Here is a 26,614-nt window from a genome sequence, read left to right as displayed (position 1 = left end):
ACATTTGTTAAAGATTTCCACAAATTTCATGATAACAGAAAATAACGCAATTTGATAAGTTTCGAAATTACTTTTTCAATTTTTTTTAGTATTTTCTTTTCTTTTATATGGTTTTGCTATTATTGTTAATAGCTATACAATGTCTTGTCACGTTTAATGTATGGAATATATTAAAGAAATTTATAACTAAAAGTAAAGAAAATGGATGATGAATTTGAAGAGCCAGAAATCAAGACTAGGAGATTACCGAAAGTGGCCAAGGTAACGCATATTCCTTTCATTGTTTTAAAAACTCGAAGTCGGCTTTAAGATTTGCTGCATTAATATTTAGAGTTAGTCTTTTTTTACAATGATCACTTAGTATCTATGTATTTGTAGGCTAACTATCTAAAAAACTAGCTACATATCTTGTGTGTTCAGGTCAAGAATAAAGCGCCTGCTCCAGTTCAAATCACAGCTGAGCAACTTTTACGAGAAGCAAAGGAAAGACAGCTTGAATTTGTTCCGCCGGTTAGTAATACTTCTATGTGTCTATGTGTGAGATTTTTCATATTATTCCTTTCATTTGAATCTTTTTTTATCATAAAGCATTATTGAATTACTTATTTATATTTAAAGTCACTTTTTTGTTTCGTAGTTAAAAATAGTTTTTGCATGTCATAATTGTCCTTTAAATTTGAGATTATGCATTGCATGCAATTTTTTTGGATATATCTTCTAATGTCATGTCTTAGCCTCCGAAGCAAAAAATCTCTGACCCTCAGGAGCTACAAGAATATAGACTAAGAAAGAGAAAGGTATGTATCGCCTAATAATATTAAATGAGTTTATATTGTTTTTATTTTATTTCATTTTATTCTTATTTGAAATTATTGATTGTTTAATTATCCTAAATTTATACAGTTTTTTGAAGATAATATCCGTAAAAACAGAAGTACAGTTTCAAATTGGTTGAAGTATGCAGCTTGGGAGGAAAGCCAGAAAGAAATTCAACGGTGAACAACCAACATGTTTTATTTATGTTTGATTTTGTTTTTCGAAAAAGAAGACAATTATTAATCTATCATTTCAATTTCAGGGCAAGGTCTATTTACGAAAGGGCGTTGGAAATGAATCATCGCAATGTAACGATATGGTTAAAGTATGCCGAAATGGAAATGAAGTACGTTAGTAGTAATAAAAAATAATTGAAGATATTCTTTTGCAGTTGATAATAACTTCACATCTTAATTGTATATTTAAGGCTTCGACAAATCAATCATGCAAGAAATATCTGGGACCGGGCGGTTACTATTCTGCCTCGTGTTAATCAATTTTGGTAAGAGTTAATTCAGTTCAATTTAACAAATTTTTGTTAAGTTTTGTTTGTTTGTTTGTTTGTTTGTTTGTTTGTTTGTTTGTTTGTTTGTTTGTTTGTTTGTTTGTTTGTTTGTTTCCAGACAATGTATTTTTGTGAGCGAGAAAGAGCGAGAAGTACGGATAATCTTTAAACGTCACGATATCGCTTGGTTTTTTTGTTCAGGTACAAATACACTTATATGGAAGAGATGTTAGGAAACATTCCCGCAGCTCGACAAGTATTCGAACGTTGGATGGAATGGGAACCCGAAGAGCAAGCCTGGTTATCTTATATCAAAATGGAACTGCGTTACAAAGAAGTTGATCGAGCAAGAGCAGTGTACGAACATTTCGTTATGTGTCATCACAATGTGAAGAATTGGATTCGATTTGCACGGTTTGAAGAAAGCCAGGGAAATGTTGGTTAGTATTTTTTAGGGAGGACATTTTACTGAAGTAGATTTTTGCTGAATGAGCCTTTTTCAGATGTTGCTATAGTGAGTTTCCTGCTAAAATTTTGCGAAATTGAAATTTTTGTTTTGTTGTCGTTGTTGAATACATGCATTAAAAAAAGTTAATTTTTTCTTGTTTTTATTTTCCTCGACCTTAGCTTTTGAGCTCTTATATATTTATATACATATATTTGTTGCAGCAATGTGAATTAACATTTAACATATGAATAAAAAGAAATTAAGCGCAGCATTGAACTACACGAAACATTTTGTTCTTCTCCCGTACAGTCCTTAAAACACAACTTAAGTGGTATCTTCATCCGACTGCGATTTGTGGTCCACAAAGATACTGTAAATAATACTCTGCCCTATTATTTCTCTTATGTCTAATGTTATAGCGAATGCAAGGATCGTGTACGAGAGAGCTGTAGAGTTCTATGGAGAAGACAATATGGATGAAAACTTATTTATTGCATTTGCGAGATTCGAAGAAACACAGCGAGAGGTAGATTGTTTTCTCTTAAATTAAAATGTGATTCTGCTCTACATTTTCGCACATTTTTGATTTTGTTGAATTTGACTCGGCCAGTGATAAATGTTTGGCTGATTTATTTAGTTCGATCGGGTGCGAGTGTTATACAAATACGCGTTGGAGAAAATACCGAAACAGTACGCCCAGGTGATTGCTGCTTGCTTGAAGATTTTTGACGTTTTTATTTGTAACTGAAACAGCACATATAATACTATGTATTTTTACATTCGCTAATTCGAACACGCAAAAAAATTCAGAAATAGTTTGAATAACCAAAAAAAGGTTAATAAAACAAGGAACCAAGAAAAATTACCAAATTTTCAATTTAACGTCATTTTATTGAGCGGATTCGTAATGTACATAGTTATAGACTCTTGTATTCTTATAAGCTGCCTACCGTAAAAGAAGTCCTCTCTTATGATTCATGCTGTGTTTCATAGCTGACGTACCGTTGTTTTTATTATATTTAGGAGTTATTTAAAAATTATACCACATTTGAGAAGCGTTTTGGTGATCGCAGTGGTATTGAAGATGTTATAGTTAGTAAAAGAAGATTTCAATACGAAGAAGTAAGCTTTCTAATTGTTTGCTGGAAAAAAAGAAAAAATGATATAAATGTTAACATAATTATATATTTAATTCCAACATAAATTTATACTTTGAAATTCATTGTTTACAAGTACATACACATAACGAACTTACGTGTCTTTTAAAGTTGTTGTTCGTTATACTATTTATAAGAAGGCTGAGGTGGCAGTGTCATATGGGGTACAAAACGTTTGTTTCGATTTTTGTTTTGTTTAAATTTAATTCAAAGCCCAAAATACTGTATTTATTAGAACAAGATACAAACTTATTATGCAGTACACTAGCTTTTGCGTTGCTTGTTTACTCCAAATTTTTTTGTTGCTGGATGATTGAAAACATTTTAACAAAGAGAGGAGATAGAATTACTTTAAGGGAAGGGTAGTCTAGAAATGGAAGGGTAGTTTAGAAATGAAAGAGGTTACCCTTTTCATACTAAAGTTATTCATCACCATGAAACTTAAAGGTGTCCTTGTAAATATTCAAAAGTTTACAAAATTGTTTGCATAACAAGGAACGCGATTATGTATTGTTGTTATGTAGGAGGTCAAGCTGAATCCTAACAACTATGATGCTTGGTTTGATTACATTCGACTCGTAGAAAGCGATGGAGATATCGACACAATACGTGAAGTTTATGAAAGAGCAATAGCTAACATTCCTCCTGTCCAGGTATCACTTAGAATGGATATATTTAAAGGCAAACATGGAAAATTAAAACATACTTAGATGTATAAAGTCATTGCTAATTATAAAATTTTAAAAAGGGGAGCTTTTACTGCGTAGTGAATATAAAAATAGTAAGGCAAATGGTATTTTTTGCTGATTTCAAGAAGAAATAAACTTTGCTTCTTATCGGAGAGGAATTTTTCAAGAACGCCTGTTTGCGTTTTTTTAATTTAAAACCAGACCCATGCCGTGTTTTTAGAATATTTTTTGTTTTATTTTATTTATTCGCAGGAAAAGAAACACTGGAGAAGATATATTTATTTATGGATAATGTATGCTCTTTTTGAAGAACTTCATGCTAAGGTAATGTGGGTACGAAGTTTACCTGTGATCACTCGCAAACCCCTTTAAAATGTTTGATAGAGGCTGTAGCTTCCATTCTCTCAGAATAAACAGTTGAAACATTGCCAAACATGGTTTATAATCCGTAGGCACAAGTTTCGTAGGATTCACCTACTAGAGTCAAATATACTCTCATTTTTTTCAGGACGAGGACAGAACCAGACAAGTGTACAAAGCTTGTTTAGAAGTCATTCCTCACAAGAAGGTACGGGATGTGTGAAAAACTGTTGCCAACATGCCAGTGGAGGAAGTATATTAATATCATTATTTTTATAGTTCACATTTGCAAAGATTTGGTTGTTTTATGCTCAATTTGAAATCAGGAGGAAGAATTTAAAAGCTGCTAGGATTGCCATGGTAAGATCGATTTTTAACTTAGTATTTTTTATTTTTTTATTTTCGGTCGTGATTTTTTAAGTTTTTTTCAGGGAACTGGCATCGGGAAGTGCCCAAAAAATAAATTATTTCGTGAATACATCAGCATCGAGTTACAAGTATTAACTTTCTATTATTTTTCTTTTGTTCTGATTTTGTCTTTTTTTTAACAGGGATAATAATTGTCAATCACCTTTTCTATTTTTAGTTAAGAGAATTTGACCGATGTCGCAAACTGTACGAAAAATTTTTAGAATTTAATCCATCTAATTGCACAACATGGATAAAAGTAAGACGCTCGTTGTGTTTGTGAAACTGCGTTTATCTTTCCAGCGTTTGTGCACGGTTGGCACTCAAATATATTAAACTATAAAAATAAATTTAAAATTCACTAGTTTTTCTTAAATCAATTTTTGTTTCGTTGTTGGTCAGTTATTTTCTCTTTTTGTTTAGTATTCAGAAATGGAGACAATATTAGGAGATATAGATCGTGCTCGTGGTATCTACGAACTCGCAATATCCCAACCTCTCCTTGATATGCCTGAGGTTTGATTGGGTTTTCATTTTGGACAAGTTCATAAATATCAGACACTAATTTGGACATTGCAAAAAAGCAAAAAAACAAAATTTCCTCATAATTTGTTTATAAATCCGCTTAGTTTGCTAAAATTTTAAGGGATGCTGCGTATGCTTGCTCTTCAAAAGCTGAGTTGGCCAAAATATGATTTTGATAAAAAAGTAAAATTGTTAGTAATTTATCATTTCTTTGGTTGCCCTTGTATTTTTAATATCCTTATCCTATTTAAAGCACTCTTTAATGGTATATTTACTAAAAAAAAATTTCAGGACACAAATTTATCAGAGTATTTGAACAATATACTGATAATTTTTTAACAAACGAAAATTTTTAAAATGTCAGAATGATACTCATTTTTAATTAGATATAAATGTCCTGTATTTTGTAAAGAGCATTAAAATCATATCAAGTCTTATTTAATAATGCCTAAAAACAATTTTAGGGGTAATAAAATGATAAAATCTTAACAATTTACATAACCAAAATCTACTTTATTATTGCCCTTCTAAGTTTTTTTGGACTGTTATGTTAGACTCATTGAGTATTAGGTGCATAAATGATTACTACCACATATGGTTGACAATGTTTACTATGTATGTTTACCATACTATGTTTACTATGTATGAATGAATTGGACAGGATTTGGTAACAAAATTATTAGAAGTGGAGTATTTACAAAGAAAAATATCCCGATTCAGATTTGTTAACAAATTATCAAATTTTTGCTCTACATGGGATATATATTCAGTACTGTTCCACTTGACTGTATTTTCATATAAAATCACAAGCTGATAAAACCTAACAGTTTTGTAGCTTTAAAGTGTTATATTTTTATCAATTTTGTGTCCTGTAAATAAAAAAATACATAACTCATAAAAATAAGGAGTTTAGAGCATTTTTTATCAATTTTAAATTTCTGCGCTTGTTAATTTGTTTATCAATTTATTGTTCCTGAAACAAACGAGAATAACAATGTTAATATTTTCTGTTATGAAACAGGGATTTCATATTCAGGAATGACTGTAATGCTAAGTCTAAAATCAAATTGGTTTTTTAACTTATTCTTTATAAACATTTTCTGATAAAACAACTGATACCAATGTCAAAAAATCAGCAAAAAATGGTCTGATTTTAATGAACTTGCCCTTTTCTAAATTTTTTCATTTTTGTTAGAAAATGCAACTATTTGTAATATTTGACTGTAATATTGATTTTTTATTAACCGACTTCTCTTTGATAATAAAGCCGAATAAAAGAATTTTTCAATTAAAAAGTTCTTGAATTTATTGCTTGCAATAATTTCTGACACAAATGGTAAAAGCTAGTTACTGTCTTGATTATTTACGTGAAGGAATTAATATAATTAAGATAAAAGATGAGAAAATTCTGCAAGCACATTCATTTTTTTTATTATTAAAAGTGAAATGATAAGTGAAATGTTTTGTTGGTAGGTTCTATGACGTCTGTATTTTAAAACACGCCATAATTTACAAACTTATTTGACATGCACTAAATTGTTATAACTTACGAAGTCACACTGTTAACTAGAAAAAATTAGACTTTATTTCCCTAAAATTGCTAAATACAGATTGGATTCAATTCCAAATTTGATGAAATTTGTAATGATAATTAGATACGGTAATTCAAAGTTTCACACTTTTCCCCAAAACTCAGTTCAACGAGGTGTCGCTTGCTTAGCTACGTCATTCTTTTGTATTCAATTATTTGGTACGATAAGTCAAATGTTTTTTAGGTTTTGTGGAAAGCGTATATAGATTTTGAAATTGGGTTGGAAGAATACGACAGAACACGACAGCTTTACGACAGGTTACTCCAACGGACACAGCACGTGAAAGTAAGTCGAAGAATTGATATAGTGTGTTAGCAGTAATATTTTCATGATGTTTTGAAATACGTATTGTTAATTTAATGTGATACGCAGTAAGTGGGTATTTGTTCGTGTCGTTTAGGTCTGGATAAGTTATGCAGAATTTGAGACGACCACTGAAGAAGAGGCTTCGATTGATAAAGCGAGGTATTTGACTCAATTATTTTCTTTGTACAACAAAAGTCATCATTAACAACGAAGAATTGTATATTCCCCTTTCAACTTACGTAAAAGTGATTGTTTTTTTTTTGTTGTTGTTATCATGACAACCAAAATTTTGTTTTGTTGATATTCCTTCTTTAAGATTATTACGCGTCATTCGCAAATTTGTTCTGTCGTCAGTCCAAGGAATAACGACACACCCTTATAATGTCGTTATTACAATTCTTACGACTCTTTTTTTTTCAACCAGGGTTATATTTAAAAGAGGTGATAAAACATTAAAAGGAGAAGATAGCAAGGAAGAACGTATGCTGTTGCTGGAGGCGTGGAAAAAATTCGAAGTAAGAGTTTTTGTGGTTTACTTTTATATTACGTTCTACCAACATCTCCACTTCGGGAGTCTTCATCGAGGTAAATAAATGCCTTAACAGAATTTCTTGTCTTTGGACATTTAATTTCACCGTCTTTTGTGGGTTTTTTTTGTCAAACCACACGAAATTTGAAATAAACTGACATGGTTCCCTAGTCAGTTTAATTTTTGCGCTAGTTTAATTTTAAGTTGGAAAAATAGTTGAATAGCCATGTCAGTGAAAAAATATTGAATTCGTTAACATTGATTAGTTTTTTACTTAATTGCTAAAAAAATGATATATGAAATCAATTCGTAATGTTGTGTGTTGTTGATTGGACTACTAAGATTTGATTTGCTCTCAAAATTTCAGGGTTTTTGCGCGGATTCAATTTAGCGGTAAACGCAAAAACTTGCGAAATCCGCGACATTAAGCCAGTTAATGTAATTTAAATAAAGGTAACAACAAGATGGCAAATATTTTTAGTCGGCAAAAAGGTAGTATGTTTCACTGATAATTGTGCAGGTAACATTTTTGTTGACTTTTTTTACTGATCGGATAAATGGAAACAGAAAAAGTGGGGAAAATGTAAAATTTTGACAATGACTGATTCAAGGAATTACTAGGAGAAATATTTTTATTTTCAATTTATTTATATTATATACATTAAATTTTGTTTAGTATAAACACGGAGATACCGCATCGCAAATGGCTGTTGATAAAATGATGCCACGCAAAGTGAAAAAGAGAAGGAAAGTTCAGACGGAAGATATGGTAAGATTAACATTGCAATCTTGGTAAACTGTTGTCATGTTGTAAATAAATTTGAAAGAATTGTGTCCACTTATTTTCGCTTGTGTTTTATGAAAACCAAAAGTACATTTTTGAGTGTTTGCTCCAAGTGAACCGATTATAAACACTTGTTTATTTGTAGTCTGATGCTGGTTGGGAAGAATATTTTGATTACATCTTCCCTGACGACGAAGACAATCAACCTAACTTTAAACTGCTGCAGATGGCTAAAATGTGGAAACAGACCACCGCTGATTCATCTGACAGTGATAGTGATGAAAGCGAAAGTGAAACTGTTGTTGACAGTTCTAAGAAACAGAAGGAAAAAAGCGAAACTGAAAGTGAAAGCAGTGATAGCGAGGAAGACAATGAGAAGGAGGAAGAAGAGAAACAGGATTTACCCTTTCCGTTACCATTGAAAGACATTGACAAAGATGAGGAGTTTAGTGATGAAACTAGTAGTGAGGAGGAGGAGAAATAGGGTGACGTAATGCAAAAATCTCAAAAAAAAACAGATTTTGTGACAAGCTGAGAAACACCAGAATTAAAAACCCTACTGAAGCATACTTCCAAACATGCTGGATAAGGAAAGAAGTATTGTTGAAGCCAGGAGAAAATAAAGCTTCAATATTTTGCAATTTTTGTAGCGCTGCGATGTTTGTTTGGTATTGTTTTTATGAAGAAAAAACATATCGGCTATCTAAGTGTGTTGTCATATGCATTATTAAATCTTGTTCTATCCGTATAAACAAGCTGATCTCCTTACACGTTTGAACTAAAGCTAGCAAACAATGCTATAGCAAACAATGCTAAAGTAGTTATGGCCAGTTTTTTCTTCTATGTTATATTTCTTGTGATAACTTTAATAATAATTTCTCTATCTTTCCATCTTTCTTATCAAATCTGAATTTTCTGGAAAACTTTTTTAAAAGCTTTCTAGAAAGATTTTTAAACTGTTCCGAAGTTGGAAGCATTTTAACAATTTTTGAGGACACGAAAAATTTATAAAAACAAAGGAATCAGAATAAATGTTCCCTTCCTGCAAAAAATTTAATGAAATGGAATCTAGTTTCTCGGTTTGGATAAAGACGATTTTTATTTCGGAAAGTCGGCAATTACATGAAAGAAGAAATATTTCCTATCCTCGTGTGCCAATTAGGAGAAATATTTTAATCTGATAATAAAACCGCAGGTTTCTTCATTTTTGCGAGATTTTGCTTTTAAATTATTCAAAATCTTTTCAATGTCTCCACCGTTCGATATTAACAAACGTTTTTTATTAATTATTATAATGTATGCAACATACATTGATAAATAATTAACGCTGAATCAGTTATGATAGAGAAAGTTTTAAAGATACTCATAACTGAAAATCGTGTAAGTGAACCAGAAGTTGTGCGAAGAAGAACGTGTCGAACACAATTTCAAACTCCTCCGTTTAAAGTGTCCAGATTGGTATGTTTTTTTGATTTATTTATTTGCTAATACCCTGGGTTGTGATTTGATTAACAATTTTTTTCGTAAACTGTATATACAAAGAGGTACAAAAAATAACTTCCCCAATTACGATATGAAACAATAATGGACGTTTATTTTTTATTTTTTTTTCCTTTTTAATTTTTCTTTTTTTGTGTGTGTTTTTTTATTCCCCTTAAATCGTTTTACAGGTTTGTCAGTGAAGCAAATATATTTCTGTAGAAACTGTTGTAATATTGTATGTGAAAATTCTTTTTGAGCTCTGCAACGGAGATTGTAAATTAAGAAACATTTATGGTGAGGACATGTGTTGTAGAATTTTTTCAATATTTTTTTGTTTCAACTTTTAAAGACTATATAACCATGCACACGTATATGAAGCGATACACGTGCTTGTATTTCACAACATTGCATTCAAAACACATTTACTCACACTGTTGGTGCAATACACGTGGTACTGCAACAATGACTTTTAGTTGATTTAAAGCAAATAAGGGATTGCTTTATTGGTATAAATGACTTTTCTTATCGCTTGCGAACATAGGGAGCTGTTCCCGCTCCGCCACTCTGTAAATTTTCTTGCTTAAAAATATGCTCCTTATTTTCACTTGGTATATTTTTTATCACTGATAAATATAAGAAAAAATTCAGATAATCCTCCTTTATGTTTTCTATTTATTTTTTTATTTTTTTAAACACGGTTTTAAGAAATATGTGGCTAAAAGTAATAAAAAAAATTATAAACTTGAAGCCATCTTTCTTAAAGCATTTAGTGTATAAAAAAGGGTATCGCAAATTTTTAGAAAATCTTCAAAGTTAAGAAATCTGCAGGCTTAACCCAAACAGTGTATTTCTGCATAAGAAATGTTTTTGTGTGGGCCTCAGGTTGATCGCATGACAAAAGTTACATATAAGGGCGGAAAAGCTGTGTGTAATGTTATGAATACAAATCAATTGAAGCCTCCTACAACATACATATATTAAATAGTTTTAATAAAAAAGAAAACCAAGTTAAAGAATCATTTCTCCGCCTTTCTCCCTCATATTGTTTTAGAATGGAATTTTCAAATTATGAAGTAAAAAAGAAAGAGGCGTGGAAATTTCCGCTAATTTAACGGAATTGTTTTTTAATTAATTCTGCTTAATATTGATGTGACTAGGGAGAAATGCGCAACCAGCATAATTACATGAAAAAAAATGAGCTATTAAATTAATAACAACTGTGGAAAGCCCAATAAAACACACGGTGACGGTGAAAAATATTTATGAGCATATAATGTTTATGCTTGCAGGGGCCTCCCTCCTCCCCCTCAAAAGTCCTTTAATCTTCTTAAAAGTTGTTTAGAAAAAAATATCCTCAAATTTTCTCTAACTTTACTCTGTAGTATGCGTGACAATCATACAGAAATGTGTATTCTTGACTGACTTATTGTACACACGATCTCAGCAGGATGTGGAGATTATATTTTTTTCTAAATTTTAGGTAACAAACAAACATCAATTGTCATGTCATCACCAGCTTATGTGCAGCTCCGTGCAACACGTTCCAGGAAATCACGGCCTGTCAGCTCTTACGAGCTCTGTAGTTTGCGTGTTTATCCGGTGAGAACATATTTGTTTTTTTTTGGTTCTGAAGAGTACGAAGTTGTAATCTGAAAAAAAGTTCTGTTTTTATTCAAAAGTTCTAGAAAAAGGGTTGACCGCCATGTTTGTTTTTCATTCTACAACAAATCATGTTTCACTTGGCAGCAACAAATCTTTGTGTTACCCAGGCTTAAATATTCGTGTTCCGAGTTTGTTTGTTGAAATTTCTTACAAAAACCATGAGAAATTATGATAGTTTGTGTTCATTTCGGAAAAGGTAATGTCAAGAGTTGTTTAATATCGGATGTGTGACGACACTTGGTGGTCTGGTATGAGTCATTGTTGTTCGTTTGTGATATTTGTTTTCTTGATGAAGGGCCATTATGAAAATATTAAAAACTTAGAATTATTACTTAAAGTTAAGAAAAATCAGTATTAGACCAGTAGTAGTAGACCAACAATTTCGGACGGCGAGATGGAAAGGTCCTGGAAACAATATTGCCGTCGATCAACCCAAAAATTAGTTATAAGCATATGTGACCTAAAGATGTTTGTTTTTTATTTGTTTTTTAATTTATTTGTCGTTTTAAAAATACTTAGTAATGTATATTAATCGAGACAAAAACACAATTGTGTTTTTAAACTTCAGATAATTCTGCAGTCATGTTATCCTGTTACGAAAAAAACTGAACAAGTAAAAACAACCCAACATTCATTACACATTCGCTAATTGTATCCGAACTGATCGTTAATTACTTTCTGCCCTATTGTTTCTTAATTTCTCTCTGGGTGCATTTCATAACTTCTTAATATAATACAAAGTTATGTACGAAACAATTACGTTTGAACAAGACGCGCTTCATAACTGTACTACATTGGTAGCTTTGTGTAAAACACACACAAATCATACATGAAGGGTTTTAAAGAGCTACGGAAATGGAAGAGTTTACCCTATTTATTTTATCGACCAAAGAAAAGTGCTATATCCGCTGACACTATTATGGATGACGTCAGCATTAAGGTAAACAATATAATTTTGTTTTGACTTTAACTGAGGTTTTTTTTTTGCCATTTATGAGAAATGTGTACATGCTTTAAGGTTTAAGTTGAAAATATTTCTTAAAAAGCTACGAACAGCTTATTTTTCATGAAAGACAGCGAGACTAGAGATATTTATGTTTATTTCAATTAACTAAAAAATATTTTAAGGACGGGAATGTACTCCAAATTTTTTTCTAAATTAATCTTTTTCTTTCAAAAGGTATTTTCTGCATCATGCTACACATTACTTTTCAGTCATTTGAATAATCAGCAGAGATGGACACAAATCGAAAAATTTACGACACACGGGTTATTATAAATTATTTGAATGATCAAGGTAACCTGTATACCGCTAGGGGGGGTCTTTAAAACTTACAAACGTTAGAAGCAACAACTAAGAACAACTTCTTAATCATCTGTCATTTTTTAGAGTGTCATTTTGTTGACGCCGAAGTTGATATTTTAATAAAAATAATCACAACAATATGAACATCAAGCGGAGCGACGGGTGATTTTGTTGCGTTGTCAAACGTGAATGATCTTGCTGACAGGGTCATCTTAAATATGTCGACTTCGGATAAAAGAAGTTAATATTTCAAATTTCATAGTGGTTTCTAAAAACCTACAGTGATAAGTCACTTCGTACCTCCCGGTAAAATATAGTGCTATAATCTATTTTTCGCACCAACCAGAAGGTGGATGTTTAACACGTTGACTTACGAGTGGCCTGTGACGTCATGATGTATGATAAGCATCCGCTGTAATTGTTGTGTTTATTTATTTATCTGTTTGATTAATTGGTTGATTGTAAGTTAATGTGAAGTGGTGTGGTGTGGAGAGACTTTGCTATGACGAGCAAGATGAGAATCAAGCGATTTACACACTTTGGAAAAGAGGCTAAACACATAAAAATTTTGGTAAGGTTCAGAACCATTTTGTTCTTAATAGGAAAGTATTTTATTATAATAGCTAAAGCTGGCTCAAAACACGTGTTAGACTGAAGTACGTTTCCATGTTTGGCTTGATCGATTTGTTGCAAGATGGGATAATATTCTGCAACAAAAAAAAATTTGAAGTTGTTGTTTGTTGTTGCTGTTAATAATGACAAGGTGAAAACAACAGGAGTACCAAAAAAGATTTCGTCTTTATTACAGGAACAATTTCTTTTTCCAAGTTTCAAACTAAGACATAAACATTTCATGTTCGTGAACATTTATCATCATTCTCTATTTTCGTTAAACCGGTTTCCACATCATTTTATGTTTATACTTTTCTGGCCAAATCTATCACACTATTTCCCTTTTTGATACAATTTTTATAACAAAGCGAACAATGTTAGAACGGGAGACTTTGATAGGCTGAAATTTTCAAATACTTAAAAACGTCCCAGACTTTTCATTTGTTAAAGGAGATACCTTTCATTCAGATTTCTTGTAACTATGTTTAACCAGTATAGCGAAATTCCCCGTTCCCTCTATACGGCTAATTCGCAATGCATTATGGTAGTTGTATTCTACAGTTTTCCCTCCCAGAAGCGAGAGTTTGTAAATAAATAACAGCATTCTTTTTATTGTGGCGATAATAACAAAAAGCCGTTATTGTTTGTGATAATTTTCAAATCTCCTCAAGAAAATCATTATCTCCCTTATCCAAAACCCGTGTTATTGATGTAAACATTTAAATATTGTTAGTTAGTGAGGTTTTAGGAGTGAAAGAAGTCGAAATGGAAGTAATAAATAAGGATACAGATTTAGATATAATTTTAAGCTCTACAGATCTTGGGCCTAGCTTTTCTCAAAGCTCTTGTGTGGTACCAAGACCTGTTTTTAAAGAATTAACAAATGCCGAGAGGGACGAAGAAGTGGAGGAAAGAACACACGAAGATATAAGTCAATGGTCAACTGATCTTGCAGCTATGCCTTCGATCACCCAGGAGAAAATTCACCAATATTTAGTTCTTGGAAATAGCTGTGATAGCAAGCCGAAGGGTGCTACAAAGCATAAAATTCTTGGATACCAACTATTCAAGGAGAGCTACGTGAAGAAAGTGAGAGTTAAAAGTAATGTTATGGCTGAAAAATTAACTTTTCTTGTGAAATGTTTTGTAGCTGCTTCCATGAAAAGAGAAAAATATTCTGTTTATGTCCACCTGTGTCAAAGAAGTGGTGATATTTTGTATGCGAAATGTTTATGTAAAGCTGGAGCAGGAGGATGCTGTAAGCATGTCGCAGCAGTTCTATTTCAATTGGTTGAATACAAACAGTTGGACTTAAAAATTGTCCCTGATGACAAGACATGCACAGATTTGTTACAAAAATGGCATGTACCTGGAGAAAGTGCAAATTCTGCACCAATAAAATTTTCTGCAATGGCATTCGAGAAAGCAGACCTTACGAAAGACACAAATGAAAGTCGCAAAAGACCGTTGGTCACAGGAAATAGAAAATTTTGTTCTACACCACTGTTTGCACATGAGCCCTCAACCGAAAAAGTCAAAAAATTAGCGACAGACTTATTTGAAATAGGGCAAGGAACTTCAATGGCATATTTATTACAAGGAAATGACTATAAACCATCATCATTTTATGACACATCTATAAAAGAATTTAATTTTGAACAGACAAACAGTGAAACAGTTGAATTACGTCCGACAATCCTCTATCAGCCATCACAGAATCCCCAGGCTCTAGCAAATCGTATATACCACTATCTTTTGTTATTCGTTTATCCGAAAAGCGTCCACCATACAAATCAGAGACAAATGTCACTGATCCATCAGGAGCTATTCCGACTAATCCTTTTGCTGTATTATGGTGTTTGTAATTTGAAAAGGTACTGGACTGTGTGCGATATGACGTAGGCATTTCCACAAATACTTCTGTACAATCTAATATGACACGGGTATTTGGGTAACTTTTTTGAAAACATTTCGGCATTCTATTTTGTACTGTTTCTTTTGAAGCCCATATTGGAAGCATACGGAATTGTGAATGTAAAAAATCTGTCCATGTAATCAATATTCTGCTTATGTGACTTGTCGACATATTAAATCGAACAGCCATATCTTCTAACAAAAGTCCACATCGAATTCGAACCAGTATCATAAAGAATTCTTCTTCTGCGCTCAATGATCGTGATCGGCCTCGTTTTGTAGAGTTTATATTTTTTGTATTTTCAGTGTTAGTATTTGAACCCCAATATATTAGTTTATTTGCAGCTGGTTGTAAATATTCTAAAACTGCTTTGAATAATTTATAAGATTCGAATCCGGTATAAAACTTAAAGTGTGCTTCATTGTGTTTAAACCGGTCAATTGAAAATGCTATGTCACTTATAGTGGCTTGTTGTTTTTCAATAGTTTGATCAAGTTCCTTTTCATGAATTCTCATACAACTAATTTCGGCTCTCAATTTTTCCAACTCTTGTTTTAACTCTTCCTCCACAGATAATTCTGCAGCAATGTCATTTGTCGTAGCCCTCACAGGAGAAAATAGTTGCAATTTACAGTTTGTACTGTTGAGAGTTTTTCTTGGTTTGCTAGCTGTTGGTTTGATAGTTTTTGGGACTATTGTGGGAACATTGTTCATATATGTCTTCTTTCCACCAGTGAAATGAACAGAGCAAACTCTATGCGATGTAGAAGGTACAAAATCCTTTCTACTGATCATAAAAAGCCATTTCTTTCGAAGCTCTGAGTCTTTAGGAATGACATAAAAAGATAAGTCTGGATTCTTCTTTGAGTTGTTTTGACAGAGAGGTACACAGCAAGTTATCCCTCCTCCTTTACTTTTAGCTTGCAATAAAAAGCTTGAACTTGATGAAAAGTTTGAGCCAATGCTTGCAGGAGAGCCCAAGTTTTGAAAAAAACTGTTGTCTTGATTAGAATTTTGTATATCGCTTTGGTTTTGAGTAGAATTAAGGATGAAGTGTACTTGTTCGGCCATTTTTGTTACTACGAATGGTTTGTTTACGTTTTCGCGGAATACAACTACCATAATGCATTGCGAATTAGCCGTATAGAGGGAACGGGGAATTTATTATTAAAAAATATGTAAATGGTACAGAAAATACATTTTCCGAGAACTTGAGAATGCTTATTATGTGTAATAAAATTGTATTGAGAATTGCTGCTTTTATGAAAAAGTTTTTGATCGCACTTCTAAAAAAATTGCTTTCTACTCCTCCAACCTCAATCAAGAAAGAAAAACAAGACAAGCCACAAGGTAATGTGCTTACTTACTTTACAATTACTCTTCATTAAATAATTGAACGTTTAATCCGTGCTCATTTGTTTTAATATCACTTGACGATTTCCTCCACTTGCGGCGTGACATTATGGTATTCAAAGTCATTCACATTTACCGATGTCTAAGCGTGCCCTGACCAAAAGGTGGAGGAAGGAGGGAGGCCAGAAGGTGATACGTTGAAATGTCTTCCAAGGAAATGGATTACTCTTTGTGATGACCTCTTGTCCCCTCAATTTTCCTGTTTAGTCTAGCTATTCGATTAAGTTAATTCCACTCGTTGACTTTTCAAAGAGTTGGTCGTACATATACGTTATGTGACATTTAATTTTTAAATTCGTTTCCAGAGCTCTTAATTTTGATCATAGTGTGTTGCTTAAAACGACGCTCACATTACACTGTTGTTGCAACCTGGTTACGAGGGGGGTGGTAATTATCTAGATCAACCCGCGAGTACTGGTTTCTGCGGGATTATTTTCGATAATTTTTAAAATGGTTCTAAAATAGTTTATTCGCAGATACTAATTTTTTGCAATCTCATTAATAAGTTTTGGAAATAAAGTTAATATAAAATGTACTTATATGATGAGTAAAAAAAATGTACAAAACGATTTATACCTACGGGAATGTCAAGCATTTTTTAATACAAACCAGCTTTTGTATATTCTTAAGGCACAGTTAATAAAAAGTTTCCTGATCTTCAAACTACAATGTTGAGAGGGAGACAGTTTTTAAAATAAACTGGCTGTTCTTATAACGGATGGCTTAAAACATATGTATTGATCTTACCATTGTTAGCCTGAAATCTACAACAAGGAAAGTAAGCAACAAGAAACGGCTGACGTCAAATATTTTTGTTAATTAACCGGGAAAAGTAAATCGTTGGAGGATTTTATTAATTTAATTTTCATTCAAAAAAATAATTTGTTTGTTGTATTCGCTTATACATACTTTATATTTTTACGATTCCTTAACTTAAAATAAGAAATTTCCGTCGACAGGAGACTGGGATTAGTTTTTAAAACCTACACTCTCCTACGTTTGCATCTTTTCCCATCATAATTGCTTGCACGGGCGAAATAAAATTAAGCCTGTGGTGGAGGAGGTATATTGCTAATTAAACGGAAAAGCGGAAAGTTCATTTCAAACATATCCATGCATATGTTGACACTTCATCATTCTATTGCATTAACGGTATTTATGTGTGCTGATGCAAAAGTGGATAGCAAAATAACGAAAGATGGGATTAAGAATGTGGAAACGTTTCATCTTACATTTTACAGTACGTTCATTTCTTCTTTTCTCTGTATGCTTTAATTATTTGAGTCTCGTGGGTTGTTTTCTGATGAACCAATCAAAATGTAAGAAAGTTAGCTGTTAACCACATTTTTTTATTTTATTCATTTTATGGCAATACTTTTTGTTTGTTTTTATTTTTATCTTTTTATATAAATCTGTATTCATTTTTATTTTCCTACAACTAATCTTTCTTATGTTTTTCTGTTGTTTTCCATCGTGTAATCCACGCCCTAACCGTTGTACATAGAGAAACACGTGTGCTTATTTTGTCAGAATCAGTAAGTCACGCTGGATGGCAGCCTGTCAAGAGGTTCAATATTTGTTTTCGTAAATGCTTCAACTCAATAGTTTCGTCTTTCTAGGAAAAAGTTCATAGAGAAAGTAAATTAAAAATTGAGCTAGTTGGTGTGACCATGGATATACTGTTTTGGTATATCCATGATGTGATTCGATGAAAAACACTCGAGTAGTGTGGCCAAGTTATATTTTTAAGTTATCATTATTATCATGGTTTCAGCTGCAATCTACATCAACATAATTCACACTATTCAGCTGCTTACTTTTGTATTGACCTCCTAAAGCCAAACGCAGTAGGGAAATCTATTGATTTCTTTTAAACGATACTTACAATCAATTCATAATTCGTTGCTCGCGCAATAAATGCATGGTAAAGTTCTCTATAATGTATTAAAATTCTTTCAAACGCACCATTCTATATGCAAATTATGTAGAACAATTTGAGGACACTCTAAACTTTTAAAATTTTAATTTTATCTCTCTAAATTTTCTTTTCCAAGGTGTCGTATGTCTTAATTGCGTTGTCGCATCTTAAACGTTGAATCGCCAATAATTGACTATTTTTAAATTTAAGAAGAAGAAAATATGAAAGTTCCAAGTCCTTTCTTGCAGTTCTGAGTTTGTATGTAACACAAAAAAAGTAAATTCATCCAAGAAAACGCTACAGAGTATATTCAACTCAGCTATGTACAACACGTGGCCAAAATAATAAAATGGAATTAAATATTTGACTTAAGAAAAAATCCTCTTTAAATTAATTTTTTTTATCTTTGCGGATTAATGTAAATATGTTTATTTTAGGTCAATATTGTTTTCTTAACAGATTAGTCTTTTCTGTATAACGACCGTTGTCCAAAGCAGTTAATCACCTTTAACATATATTTTGAATTAAGTAGCTATCTGTGTTGAATGTTTCGACAGAAGAGGAAATAGTCAGCAGATTTCTTATGGTCACTCAACAAATAGCGGTATTCGTATTTACGAATTCTTTGTTTCTTATTTAGGAGACTTCTCGAAACAACGACACAACAATAACGACGACGAAGCATAGCTTTCAGATTTACGAGATGAGAGGAGTCGAAAAAAAGTATTTAAGTTGCAATAACTTAATGGCGGTAAACAACACACAAAACTCACTTAAAAACAATCAGAATACGTCTGTTAAAAATACACCTACGATGAAGAGGGCGCTATCAATTCGCAGACCAAAGTCCTTGCAGAGACTACATGAGGATTTGAAGCCATTACTTGACGGAGCAAGTTCGCTCTCCAGCATTGGTAGTTTTAATGAATTAACGGAGGAAAGCTTGATCGAAAGCTCCTACTCAGATGATAGTCGCACCCATGAAGTGAACAGTGTAGTTCTCAGACCTGGAGGAAAATTACGCAGTCTGAAACACCGACCGAGGTCATCCGCTTTGACCGATAGAAACTTAATATCTATTCCTGAAAATATACTTGCGAATAATTTAAGAAAACGACATGCAATGTACATCAAATCTTTGAACAATTTACACCAGACTGAGACGACGGGTCTTGAAAATCTTACGTTGATGGATATTGATATTGGTGAAAACACAGACTTTTGCTCTCAGTCACTAGATCGTAAGCGTCAAAATAGAATTAATAATCCCAACAACAATAAAAACAGTACCGATGAGGCGAACAATAATATGTCTTCTAAAAGTATTTCTCTACAAAATATAGCTATACCACGAAGAAGATCAAAACCTAAAGTGATATCAGAAGGGGTCTCTGCAGCAAGTGTCAGCGAACAATCGTTTTCTAAGGAACAGAAACGAAGGTTAAAGAAAAAAATGAAAGACACGCAAAAATCTCCACAAAATTCTGTTTTCTTAGGTTTAATTTAGATCACGTGTTTATTTATTTATTACATTTTTTTTCACTGCCACTGCAACGTTTTCCTTCGCAACAAAACTGGCCAGCCTGTCATTGTGTAATTTCCATCTCCTCACAAGGTCGAAAACTTTTATAGCCCATTTGTCCCGAGCAGTAGAATAACAGCTTTTATGCAGGTTTAACAAGTTTGACGATACACTTTTCATCGGCAAATATTACAACGCAAAGATATTATTTCCTGAGTTCGCAAAAGTGCGCTAGTGTAGGGAGACGAGGTGATTAATTTGTACATCGATCTATTTTAACAAAAATGATGTGTTACGAAAGAATTCAAAGCATTACCTAGGATTTTGTGCGAAAAAAATCCCATGAAATCTTAGTTGTGCGTTCCTTGGTATTTGTATTTCACAGTCAGTATTTGTTAAATACAAAAACCCTACAAATTCAACTGTAAGCTTTAATGAGTTCTCGAATATTTTCAATCAAGTAATGAATATATTGCTTACAAATAAAGCATGAGAAAATTATTGTGCCACTGCCCTTGACTAATAAAAAATAAATTGGCGATTCCCGCCCCTTCTGAAGAAAATCACCCGCCCCTTCTGAGAAAAATCACCCGCCCATTCTCACATTTCAGATTATTTTGAATATTAGTTCGAGTCTGCATAAAATTTGACAATGGCAATGAACTTTTAACGCCGGTCGTCTGCAAAACAATTGTGGTGTTCTCACATATCTTCAGTTCTTGCAAAAGTTTGATGTCCAATAATAAATACACTCTTCTCCTGTGCGACTTTATAACTTTACATACTCCAAAACATTTTTACCTCTTTTAATATGGTTATGATTGCGACACAAGCTTCATTCATCCCGAACTAAACGATTTATCACAATTACTGTTAAGTAGTATAAACTGAAGAAATAACGATATGTTAAACTTCCTGCCATACAGCGCTTAACTTTCACGATGGAATATTTCTGTGGTTTCTTATTAATAAACGGAAATCATCAATGTTGAGTTGGGACAAGTATTTATTGTTAGCAATAGCGACCAAATCTCGTTTGACTTTAAGTTGCAGTTAATGAACATGACAGGAAAAATTAAGATATAATTTAGGTGGGTTACCTAAATAATTTTAATTTATTTCTAGTAAAAACAAAAAAAAGTGCTAGTGATTCGCATTTGGAACGTTACCATATTCAAGCATATAAATTGTTTCCGCAATAGATCTTCAACCTAGTGTCCCAACCTTGTCCCCAGGGCATCTTGCATGTTATCTAACATTGGGACGGCAGGACAAACATGTTCGTGTGGCTGTTCCGATATAAAAATAAAGACAAGCGCTGGGAACGAGGTTTCTAGGACATTTTGCCTTTTTTAACGGCTTTAAAAAAAATATTTTTACATCAGTTGTCATTGGTTTTAGGTACAAGTAAAGTACAATACCCATAGTTATACCTGACATGGAATAACAATCCACAAAACTTATAGAAATAATATTACTGGCAATACTTATAGAAATAATATTACTGGTGATACTTATAGAAATACTACTTATTGACAAAACAATTTGTGAATTTAAAAAACAACAATAATTTTCTGTAGCTGCAACTGTAACATTCTTACAGGCCATAATTTTTAAATAATCGGGTGATTGCATTGCTCTTATTACAATTTGTTAAATATGTAACATGAAGACCAGTATTCAGCCGAATACCACCAACCCAACATGACAGCCAAGTCATAATGAATCTGGTCAGAACCATGAATAAAGTTTATAAAGAATCTACTTTAAGGGGATAAATTTTGGCGAGGATTAAATTTGGCGAAATTTGCCAAATTAAATACCTGCTAAATTTTGATAACTGACTATTCGCTTTGATAACTGACTATTCGCCATATTTATAAAAAATAAGTTTTTTTTAATTAAAAAAAAGAAGAAGAAATTTTTTTTCCCAAATAACGAACTTTTTCTATATGTACAACAAGTTTTACAAATACAGCTGTAAAGAGGACTAGTCGTTAGCCCGTGGAAAATCCACGGGTTCGCCCGTCCTTTTTATACCGCATTGCGTGCTTCTCGCTATTGCGCAGCTAAACTACCATTTTGCGTGACAGACAGACATTTACGGGTATTATAATATAGACTAGCCGTTAACCCGTGGAAAAATCCACAGGGTCGCCTGTCCTTTAAATTAACCCGTTGCAACAAAGTGGACAGAAATATATCACATTTGGTATTGATGCGCATTATAAAAATTTCGTGTTTTCGTTATGGGACACGGCTTTCGCGGACACACAGACAGACAGACAGACGACGGGTATTATTAAAGAGATAATAGATAATACAAAAGTTGTGTCCGTCTGTGCCCAGCAAAGTGAATATTATTTTTGAAACCCTCAAAAAACTGAACCGGGGTCCCTCAACCCATGTCAGAATCAAAACGTTGATGACGTCATCACAAGTCTATTCATTTTCTTGATCAGTGTTTTCAGATTTTTACGATGAAGGCAACGAGTATACAAATCTTTTTGTTCTTTGGAGAAGAACTTTGCTGACGTCGGCAAAATTCTAAAACCTGTATCTATATCTCATTAACCGTTTGTCAAAATCACATGATCCGAGACATTTTCTTGAACAGAGCTTCACGCTATACATAGATGCAATAGGTAAACAAATTCTGGATAAAGTTTTGTGTACATTGGCTGTTTTTTACTGTATCAGAAAAAGTTTTAAACCCTTGTATCTTCTTAAGAGTTTGCAGAAAGCACATGATTATATAGTTTCTAAATTTTTTTCCTATATGGACGGGTCATTCAGGTCTTTTAAGGAGAGGCGTGCAATAGCACGCTACACCTCCACACACACAAAATGGGTTAGGCGTGCTATTGATAGCACATGCAAAATGACAAATTTTATAAGAATTTAACCAGTGCACACACCCAAAAGCACACCTAAAATACTTGAGGGGTATTTTTTGGCACACACATATCAAAATTTTCATGAAAAGGCCCGGTCATTGCTAACCCGTATATATACTTATACAACAGCCTAACCTGAAGACCAGAATATGTAGGACCGACGAATTCGTAGAGTTCAACAGGCTAACTAGTATTTTGTAAACGTTTTTGTAGGTATAACTTATTTGGGAGAGTGGGAGGTAAGCTTTAAGTGCAAATTTCAACAAATTTCTACTTTTTAACTTGATTTTTTTATGTTGTTTATATATTTTGTCTATGTGATGCGTGAGGATGGCAAAACTGAAAATCACAATATTTACGTCACCCCACAACTCATCTTATGTCTGCCAAGTTAAATAGAATACCGTGAGGACTTGGTATTCTATCTAATCCCGCAAACATGTGAATTTAAACATGTCTTGCCGATGAAATAAAAATTACAAGGAATTTAAATTTGTGTGTGCAGCGATTTTTAAGAATATAAAATCGCCGCATAAAAATTTAGCCATGAAGAAATTATGCACGCAATGAAACAGTTTTTCCTATTTTTAGGTTCGACATTCACAACCAACACTCCAGAAACAACCAACAAACCAGAAACTCGACAGAGGATAAAAGTCAGATATTCAGACAATCCGACAATTAGATATTCAGATTTATTTGGTAAACCTATTTATGAACTTACTGGTGAACTTACTGATGAAATTATTGGTGAACTTACTGAAATTATTAAGCCCGCTGAAACTATGTGGTTATTAAATAATATGACAGAGGTTTCTCTAGTTTTTAAAGGTTGTTTTTCTTGGCCACACGCCACCACTGCTATTGTGAACCCCGCGTATAGAAACTGCTGCCGTATGGTTCTTTTACTTTCCGGTGATGTTGAAACTAATCCTGGGTCTTACTCTGTTTTGAAGTCGGTACAGGGATCTTTTCATTAAGGGGATGTCAGGCTTGGAACTTTTATTGGCACACAATGTATGTGTAATTCCCTGTTTGCGATCGCTTGGTCGGTTATTGAAAATGTTCCTTTTTGGAACTCAGGTGATCTTGATCATATCCTCTGCGAAGGAACAAAGTTGTACACGAGCCTAGGTTACACAAACCAGTACTTGAGTGCAAGTGACCTCTCAAATAGTTTGACTGTTGAAAACGAGGTCATACAAATACAAGTTTAGAAAATATTTCTCATATTGTTACAGATAATAGCACTACTTTACGTACATTTCATAATTCATCACATTCCGAAAAAGGACAAGGAATGTTGGGCATTATAAGCGGCGTTAGTTTTGCTATAATTTGGGGGCACCCACAAATTTATTTATTTATTTGATCCTCATAGCCGAAATAGTTTTGACAAATAACAGAATGTGGTACATCAGTCCTTTTAAAAATTGATTCATTACAAGAAGTTGAAAACTACATACGCGAAATATACGTGTCCCCTGGTCAAGGAAGGTGTCTTGAAACTCAATATTTTAAAATACTGACAACTGAACAGATAACTGATAACATTATGCTTTCCGTTCGTAGAAAGAGAAAACTAGATCAAAACAAAAAGTACCGTAATTCCGAAAAAGCTTTCACGCAGGACAGATCTATGTTGCATTAAGTCGAGTCACAAGCTTAGAGGGTGTATACTTAACGGGGACATTTTCCAGATCAGCTATTAAATCAGACACACGAGCAACCGAGCAATACAATTATATGCGAGAACACTCAGAATTGACATCAAAGGAGTAATTAGTGAAAATTCAATCATAGTAACTTTGCTTAATACAAGATTCTACAACAAACATAAATAATGATAGTAAGTCCGATCGCGTTCTTATGGAAAGTGATTTATTATGCCTAACAGAAACTCAGATACCATTTAATTCATACTGCGACACAAAACTAGATTACTTTACTTTAATTCCAAACAACAATGTGGATAGGTTTTCTAGTCTTTTAGTTGGTCATAATGAAACTATTTGATATTGTGAAAATTCCAGGTGCAATATTTTTTTAAAATGACGAAGAAAAGGTTTCAAAAGAATGCTGTTCACTTATTGACCACATCTATGTCCATAAGAATGTTCTAAACACCTTTGAAGTCGATACGCTCGTCAAAAATGTATATTTCAGTGATCATGACGCAGTCAGGCTTAGACTTTCTCTAACATGATGTTTACGAAATCTTCTAGAAGGGCTACATCAAATCAATTTCGTCCTCAGAACGACAGATATTTACGTTGGGTTTACTTTATTGTTTTCTTTTTGTTTTAAACTTTGATTGCATTGCAGATAACAGGCATGGTGTTTTTGTTTTTTTTCTCTGAGGATAGTCTCGCACTATATACTTATTATCTATGCTGATGGCGGAAATCTTCAAGCTATCGGGCTTCTTGTTCTTATTTATAAAACATTTCAAGACATAAAAACCCATTTCTTTGTGTCATTCGCCAAAATAAAATCCCCGTCAAATTTTATAAAATTGATCATTCGCCAAATTAAATCCCCGCCAAATATTCCATTTTGGTCATTCGCCAAATGCGCACTAGAATTATTAATTAATAGAAGAAAGGAAGATACAGTCGTTATACTCCAATAATAAATAAAAGTCATAAGTTTTAGTATCATATCAAACGGCATGGAAATTTAAAGAGAGGCATGGCACGCGTTTCGTTGAATGATCTAAGGTTGAAGAAACCTTTTTTGGATGATACGATAGCCTCGATTTTGTGAACCGCTGGCAAGCATTGACATAATATAACATTCGGAAGATGAAATTTTAGATAAAAAAAAAACGAACAGTCTATCCCTACCTAAACTAAATAAACCTATAGCTAGAGCTCCCATTATGGCTACGAAGAGAGAAAATGTATAAACACTATACTTTACGATAACGCAATTTAGTGCGGCACTAGTCTTACTCGGGTGAACGATTTTTTAGTGCGCACAAGTTGAATAAACAAGTTGGTGCGCACTAAACATTTTTTTAGCGCGCAGTAAGCTTATTTCTAGTGCGCTCTAGTCATAATGTTAGTGCGCACGGATATGAGCATATGTATATAATCAAATTTTTTAAGATAAAACTCGTCCTATGTTTTATATGATATATTATGATATAAACCTATTGTCTTTTATTGAAATTGAGATATTAACCAATCATAACGCGTTGTACCCGATGTTATGTAAACATAAAGAAACACACAGGAGAGAGAGGAAAAAATATAGAATTGATATTGCAAGATTTTATTTGATTCCCCAGTAGAAGGAAAGCGGATTGTGATCACTAGTTTGAGTTTCGTGGGTATAGCATCTCTCATTACTGTGTTATGATCCGTTATATTTTTTCCAACAAGTCCAAGTATTTCGTCAAAATTTTCTGCCGTCATTCACAAGTAATTTTTATAGTCATTCTCCTCTTCTAAACGCGATTCCAAAATCAAAGCTACTCACCCAGTACTTTGTTTTTCTTTTTCTTCACTTTTTTTTAAAAACACATGCAATTATTACAGCAGCCTCGACAAGATCCTCCTCGCTCATGTTTAAGAAAAAGAAGTGAAAGTATAATTTGATGCACAATATTAGCCAGGAAACCTAGCATAATTTTTCTTACCACTAGAAAATCAGAATTAAATTTGATATCCTCGAAGAAAGCTTAGTTAACTAGGCTAGCACAATATATGATCGTGTAATCGAGGCAACTTTTTGAGCAACGCAACCTCGTCCCCAGGCCCATTT

The 26,614-nt window shown here is 33.0% G+C and overlaps 2 protein-coding genes across 6 annotated transcripts; both read left to right on the top strand.

Annotated features, from left to right (window-relative positions):
- Positions 1 to 52: 52 nt before the first annotated feature.
- LOC130641517 (crooked neck-like protein 1) lies at positions 53 to 8,821 on the top strand. The gene is made up of 22 exons (XM_057448343.1): positions 53 to 261; positions 421 to 510; positions 735 to 797; positions 904 to 995; positions 1,079 to 1,162; positions 1,244 to 1,318; positions 1,523 to 1,761; positions 2,189 to 2,295; positions 2,407 to 2,469; positions 2,793 to 2,891; positions 3,451 to 3,579; positions 3,868 to 3,939; positions 4,124 to 4,183; positions 4,255 to 4,335; positions 4,407 to 4,472; positions 4,562 to 4,642; positions 4,807 to 4,899; positions 6,684 to 6,785; positions 6,901 to 6,965; positions 7,231 to 7,321; positions 8,012 to 8,104; positions 8,265 to 8,821. The coding sequence occupies exons 1-22, from the start codon at positions 202 to 204 to the stop codon at positions 8,601 to 8,603; spliced, it is 2,244 nt and encodes a 747-aa protein (XP_057304326.1). The 5' UTR covers positions 53 to 201; the 3' UTR covers positions 8,604 to 8,821.
- A 138-nt stretch (positions 8,822 to 8,959) lies between these two features.
- Positions 8,960 to 19,975, top strand: LOC130641521 (protein aardvark-like). Of its 5 annotated transcripts, XM_057448348.1 has the most exons (3): positions 8,960 to 9,577; positions 11,082 to 11,200; positions 19,068 to 19,975. In XM_057448348.1, the coding sequence occupies exons 2-3, from the start codon at positions 11,105 to 11,107 to the stop codon at positions 19,932 to 19,934; spliced, it is 963 nt and encodes a 320-aa protein (XP_057304331.1). In that variant the 5' UTR covers positions 8,960 to 9,577; positions 11,082 to 11,104; the 3' UTR covers positions 19,935 to 19,975. The 5 variants fall into 5 exon arrangements, with proteins under 5 accessions (XP_057304331.1, XP_057304329.1, XP_057304332.1 ...); XM_057448346.1 differs by lacking the exons at positions 8,960 to 9,577; positions 11,082 to 11,200 and adding an exon at positions 11,210 to 12,203; XM_057448349.1 differs by lacking the exons at positions 8,960 to 9,577; positions 11,082 to 11,200 and adding an exon at positions 12,264 to 13,140.
- The last annotated feature ends 6,639 nt before the right edge of the window (positions 19,976 to 26,614 follow it).

This window comes from Hydractinia symbiolongicarpus, chromosome 4 (genome assembly GCF_029227915.1).
Source record: "Hydractinia symbiolongicarpus strain clone_291-10 chromosome 4, HSymV2.1, whole genome shotgun sequence".
Taxonomy (NCBI): Eukaryota; Metazoa; Cnidaria; class Hydrozoa; order Anthoathecata; family Hydractiniidae; genus Hydractinia; species Hydractinia symbiolongicarpus.
Note: the sequence above shows the minus strand (reverse complement) of the source record. Positions and strands in the feature narration are given on the sequence as shown.